This window comes from Neoarius graeffei, chromosome 4 (genome assembly GCF_027579695.1).
Source record: "Neoarius graeffei isolate fNeoGra1 chromosome 4, fNeoGra1.pri, whole genome shotgun sequence".
Lineage (NCBI taxonomy): Eukaryota > Metazoa > Chordata > Actinopteri > Siluriformes > Ariidae > Neoarius > Neoarius graeffei.
This window is the reverse complement of record NC_083572.1, coordinates 1,071,310-1,077,411: the sequence shown is the minus strand read 5'-3', so window position 1 is coordinate 1,077,411 and position 6,102 is coordinate 1,071,310. Positions and strand designations below refer to the sequence as shown.

General features: G+C 42.1%; 1 protein-coding gene across 4 annotated transcripts in view; it reads left to right on the top strand.

Moving 5' to 3' along the window:
* The first annotated feature begins 2,427 nt into the window (after window positions 1-2,427).
* Window positions 2,428-6,102, top strand: part of LOC132884689 (myosin-10) — a 48,082-nt gene continuing 44,407 nt past the window's right edge. For all 4 annotated transcript variants that reach the window (XM_060918544.1, XM_060918543.1, XM_060918542.1 and 1 more), the window contains exons 1-2: window positions 2,428-2,563; window positions 4,462-4,838. In XM_060918544.1, the coding sequence (XP_060774527.1) occupies window positions 4,485-4,838 (354 nt within the window). In that variant the 5' untranslated portion in view covers window positions 2,428-2,563; window positions 4,462-4,484. The remainder of the gene's footprint in view (window positions 2,564-4,461; window positions 4,839-6,102) is intronic.

Below are 6,102 nucleotides of genomic sequence, written 5' to 3'. Positions count from 1 at the left end.
TGTTAGTCCTGTGATAGATTGGAGCCCCACCCAGGGTGAATTACATCACTGTCAGCTGCGATGACACGCCCTCCTCCACCTGGATGAAAATAGGACGTCGGTCCCTCCCCTTCCACTATGTAGCCAAGATGGCGAGTGCTGAGGGTGAAAAGTGTGCAGCGTTGCACACTCAGTATTTTGCCTGTTTTGAGTCCACCATCCGGGTCTCTCAGTGCACTGCATGTTGCCGTAATTGTCAGTGTGAACACATTCATGCACTCAGAATACCAAGTGTAAGTACAGAAGTACACAAACTGAGACACAGTTAAAGATTCCTGAATAGAAATATATAGGAAAAGTTTGTAATACCAAAGATGGCGGTTGTATGCACCTATCCCTCACCTCTCCACAAAAACCAGTTGTCTGCTGAACCAGGAAACAAATGAAGCCAACTGCTTTGTTGCAGTGACGCAACACACAGTTGCGCATGTGTGTGGTAGAAATATAATCTGTGGAGGGGGAAAGCTTTTAAAACCTTATTTTGGGGCAAAGTCATCAAATTTTTAAGCTTTTTTTTAAAATCAGATTTGACTGATGATTCTATACCTGCAGTTTTTAAAGTACAGTTATGGCTCTCTATCCCATTCATTCAGACAGGGCCCTGTTAGCCCCATAAGGACCCGAGGGTTGTCAAAATTAAAGTATTGTTCAGTATTTCGACAAAATTCCTTTAGGAACAAATTGAAATACTATCTATTTGAAGTAAACATTTATTTTTTATCATTAAAAGATGTTTAGATGGAATGAGTCTTTTGTAAAATGGTGAAATGTAAACAACATGCAAATATGGAACTGAAGTGAGTGCGTGCAATTGACTGGACCGTAACAGGCTAGGATACGCTAAGAATCTATTTACAGCTTTTGATAATATTTTGAAGTAAAAACAAACACACACACACACTATTTATACTTGTTTTTGTAATTTTAGTTTTTTTTTTTTTTGCAGTCTTATAAGAAGCTGTAAGTATTTGCCAGTTTGCAAATAAACTATGAAATATTTTCCAGGTAATATGGTCATTGAAACTGTGTCACTGTTATTGCCATGTTATTATAAGCACAGTCCAAAGCAGTGTGAGTATTTGGTTATTCTCAAGGGTAATTTCATTGAGTACGATTAAAATTTTTAAGGAAAAAAATAATTTCATCAGGGAAAATTAGATTTTAAAGTACATCCCATTCCATATTGTTGCCATATGGCAACAACTTACCAACTACTCCATTTAAATGATTTTTTCCCCTTATTTAACCCATATTATGCAATAAAAACACATTAAAATAGTAGAGGGTTTTAAAAAATACTTTGTTTTATTTGCATCTTGTCATGATCAACAAGATCAAGTGTGTCGTTGTGCAAAAAATTTTTTGTCTGAAGTAATTTAATTTTGGCAGTTTCAACCATTAAAAACAGTATTTCAAAAAGAAGGAGGAGAAAAAGGAAATGGATTATTTGTTGCCACAAAGAGATTCTTAATTTTAGAAGGATTTAAGAGCTAGCATCAGCTTTAGGGCTAAACATTTACCTCAGAAATCCAAGCTAACATTGTGTTCTACTATCAGGTTGAAGCCTTTATTCCAAATTAGCAGCTAACGACTAGTAGGATTAGCTTCCAGGCTAACAGGGGAAAGGTTCGAGGCACTGAGACATTCTTTGTGGTAAAAGGGAAATGAAACAAAATGTAATGCCATTTTAACAAGATCTTACCCAATTCCTGGTAATATTGTATATAAATAAACATTTTACTCTGAATAAGTGTGTTAGTGAACAGTATCTAATTAGCAGAGGTAGTTAATGCTAGCAAGCGTGCACGTTGCTTAAATATAACTTTGCAAATAAGTAAATAAATAAAACGTTGTTTAATAGTTGACTTTATAATTCAAGAAATTACAATCTTTCTCACAGAAACTGATTTTATTTTTATTGAGAAAATTTAGTTTATCAACTCGAACATGTTATATTTATAACCACAAGAGGGAGACATTTCTCTGCGTAGCCTACGATGTCAAATTTATTTATGATTTTGATTAGATTTATTTGAAATTGACTCATCGGTTATACAAAAGAACAAAACTGTGATGCATTCATTTCCTAAATCGAAGGGTTTATTTTTATTTTTTAACGAAGGTAAAATGCTTTTTCTCTCTTTTCTCAACCGAACCCTCAGTGACCAGGGCTGATTATAAACCAATGACCAGCTGTCACGCGCTAATACTAGCCAATCAGGAGAAAGTGGGCGGGGTTACAAGTGGCGCCAAAGAAGCGTGAAGAATGAAGGCGCGAGCGCGAGGCGAGCGGGGATCAGGGTTCTGGTGGGGGAAAAATGTGGGCGGGGCCGGAGTGTAACGGATAACGCTGGTTTGGTTGGAGTGGGCGGGGCTGGTATAAAAGGGGGCAGTGCTGTAGTTCGGTTGAGGCAGCAGCATCAGTGCGGACTGTGAGGGGACAGAAGGCGCGAGCACCCAGTGACTCTCCCAGCGGACTCGGTCAGCTCTTCACAGGCGGAGCGCTCAGCGCCAGCTGCCCTTTGTAAGTCGGGGGTCTGTGTGGTGTTGTGTTTCCGCGCAGGATAAGCGGCTTGGCGGATTATTAGTGTCGGTACTTTTTGGGGGTGATGATAGAGAGGGGGAGTCTGAGGCCGGCCCAGCCCGCCAGCTCCTCTCCTCTCCTCTCCTCTCCTCTCCTCTCCTCAGCAGCAGCATTCTCTTCAGTCTTACAGCCGTTTACTGCGTTATATTTATCCTCATATTGTGTATCTGTGCAGTTAGACTCGTAACTTTAGTGAGCCTCCATCCCTGTGGGCCGAGGCTATCTCTGCAGTTAACGGTAGCTGATAAAGCTAGGCGGGTTTTTTTTTTCCTCTCTCTTTCTCTCCACCTGTATTCTGACGCGAAATCCCGCCTCAGGCGCCCTGGATTGACAGTTTGTTCGCGCACGCAAGCGGCGCCGCTGATTGGACAAACCAGTGGAATGTGCGCGAGGGTGAGCTCCTAAGCCAATCATGGCATAGTAGGCGGGAAAGTGTTGGCCAATCAGAGCGCAGCAGGCACGGTGGCTAACGGTGTCGTCCAGAAATGCCGCATTAAGTCCAAGTTAAAAAGGAATTTATTTATCTTTAAATAAAAACTAATGATCTGATTTCGGTTGCCTGTTTGGCAATTAAAAAGACAGCCTATGTCCCCTCTTGTGTTCGTTTGTGTGTGGGGGTTTTCTTTGTTTTTAATTTATAATTGTATTTTTTTAAGCTGGCCTGAATCGCTGAAGCGGGGCTGCGTCCCAAATGACTCCTGACTTCCCTATAGCGGTGCCCTACATAGGGTACAGGCGCCACAACGCGCCCTTCTGTGCCTCACCTGATGTAGTGCATGTTTAAAAGGTTATAGACTCCTTTCTGAGTCCGATTAAGGGTTTAGGGTAGATCTGCAGTCAACACGCCCGCGTGTGTGGCCCTCTTCTGTTCGGTTCGGTTCTGTAATGATCTGTTCTGTTCGGTTCTGTTCTATAATGATCTGTTCGGTTCTGTAATGTTCGGTTCTGTTCTGTAATGATCTGTTCGGTTCTGTAATGTTCGGTTCTGTTCTGTAATGATCTGTTCGGTTCTGTAATGTTCGGTTCTGTTCTGTAATGTTCTGTTCTGTGGGGTTTTTAGGGCAGGAATTCAGGCCTCTGGGTTTTGAGATGATTTTCTGCAGGAAAGTGTTTGTGGTTTCATTTTTAGAAGTGTGTGTGTAATTATTATGAAAGCAGCCCACACTGGTGTTGGGAGTCACTCGTGTGTGTTGGAGTTAGCACTTCTGTTGTATAATCAGTGTACTGTTAAATATGATTCTGAATTAAAGCAGTAAAGGTGAAAAGCTCATGTTCTCCTAATTATTTAAAAAAATTAATTTTATCTGGTATGTAGAGTAATTACAGGCTTTAGACGGGTTTAGTGGTCATGGTGGTGATTAGTACTGAGCGAGGTGGTGGTGATGTCAGGCTTGTGTGAGTGTCTCGAGTCGTGTGTAAAACCTGAGCGCTCTGTACATGAGCGGGATTTAGTCCAGTTACAGTAACTGGTCCGGTCACATCACCAGATTAAGTCTCAGAACAACTAAAAACATAGCTCAGGGAATGGTTAAATGGTAAGAGATTTGCTCAAAATAGTATTGATAAAAAAAGTAGTTTAAAGGTTGGTTAAAAAATGGAGTAAAACTCTGAAAAGTAGTGAAAATGAAGTAAATTCTTAATGCAGCTCAAAAATTGACAAGTCTCATGTTGTGAAATTGTCAGAGTAGCTCAAGAATAACATTTAGCTCAAAATGGTACAAAATTGAAACTATAAAAAAAGAGCGAAACCCTCATGGTGCAGACAGCTGAGGAACGGTAAGGAAGGTTAAATGAGGTGGGTAAAAGTGGTGACTGGTTCTCCTGGGTTTCTTCTTTAGGTGGCCTACTTCTTTAGCCCCCAATGCCAGAGATGGCTCAGCGGAGCGGGCAGGAGGACCCGGAGCGGTACCTCTTCGTGGACCGGGCCGTGGTCTATAACCCAGCCACGCAGGCCGACTGGACCGCTAAGAAGCTGGTGTGGGTTCCGTCTGAGCGGCACGGGTTTGAGGCGGCAAGCATTCGGGAGGAGCGAGGAGAGGAGGTGCTGGTGGAGCTCGCTGAGAACGGGAAGAAGGCTCTGGTGAACAAAGATGACATCCAGAAGATGAACCCACCCAAGTTCAGTAAGGTGGAGGACATGGCTGAGCTCACCTGCCTCAACGAGGCGTCCGTTCTCCACAACCTCAAGGACCGCTACTATTCTGGGCTCATCTACGTAAGTGTCATGCCCATGGGGAAGGGGCGGGGCTATGTAGCTCTCTCTCTGGTGATGTACTGTTTTAGGATTTACAGTTTTATTAGTGATCATCAAACACGGTGAGAGACAACTTAAACTCAGATATAATTCCATAGGAACATGAATAAAGTCCAAGTTTAAAAAAGTGTGAAATATTTGACGTTAGGATATTTATAATTTTTTTGTTTTAGCTTTATCAGCTGTAGTGCAGACAAGTTGCATGAAAAGAACAGAGAGAGAGACAAGGAAATAGTTTAAGCCTGATAAAGGACGAGTGCAGGAGCGTTGTTTCTGTCGTTTTTTTCACCTCACACTGTGAAAACTGGAGGCCAGGAGTGATGAGGTCATCATGGAATGTTAGTGGCCTGGGGTTTCTCTCTCTTACACACACATACTTGTGCTTTATGGTGGTTTATTATATTATACTGACTGTAAAAGTGTCCCTTGTGTGATGAAGAGAATTACGGATTATCTTCAGAGAGAGGGAGGGAGAGGTCACATGGTCTTTATTCAAAGTAGAAACTTTATGAAAACAGCTGTCTTCGTCCTGGTGTCTGGGGAGAACGGAGTGTTTGTGAGGCGTTACTGTACTGGTTGCGTATTGCAGTGCCTTATGATGCCGTATAGAAAACCGCGAGGCAGCAGGGACGTGAACAGCCAATCAGCCCTCAGGAATAAAACCAGTTTGGTCTCATGTTGCGCTTTCTTGTGTGTGGGATTAAGTTTAAAGCCCTTTATCAAGTCATTTTCATGATTAGCTTCTTCCTCTAGGACTGACTGAGTCTTATTTATCACTCGAACAGATTAGTGTAACTCTTTCTTCGTGTTTACACCAGAAATGTGGTGATGGAAATACAGGAGGGGGAAAAATGTTGATATCTTGCTGTGTGTGTGAGGGAGAGAGAGGAGACTCGTTAGCGTGACCCTCGACTGATTGTTTAATTCGAATTGTACAATTGCATAGATTAAAGTTTTCCGTTGTGTGACGGATTTCCGTCAACTGAACTCTCCCAAGGCCAAATGTGAGGTCGGTGCTGATCCGAGGAGAATTAAAATGACGGGTGGTTGGGTAGAGATTGGGTTATAACACTGATGTGTTGCAACACCATCAACTATCAGCAGGGTTTATTTAACTTTTTTGTTTTTGAGCCATGCTTTGTGTTCATTTCCTGTGTTTGATCATGTTTAAATGTTCGCTGTCTACGGTGCGGCATTAAAAAAACATGCGCTGTCAAAATTGGCA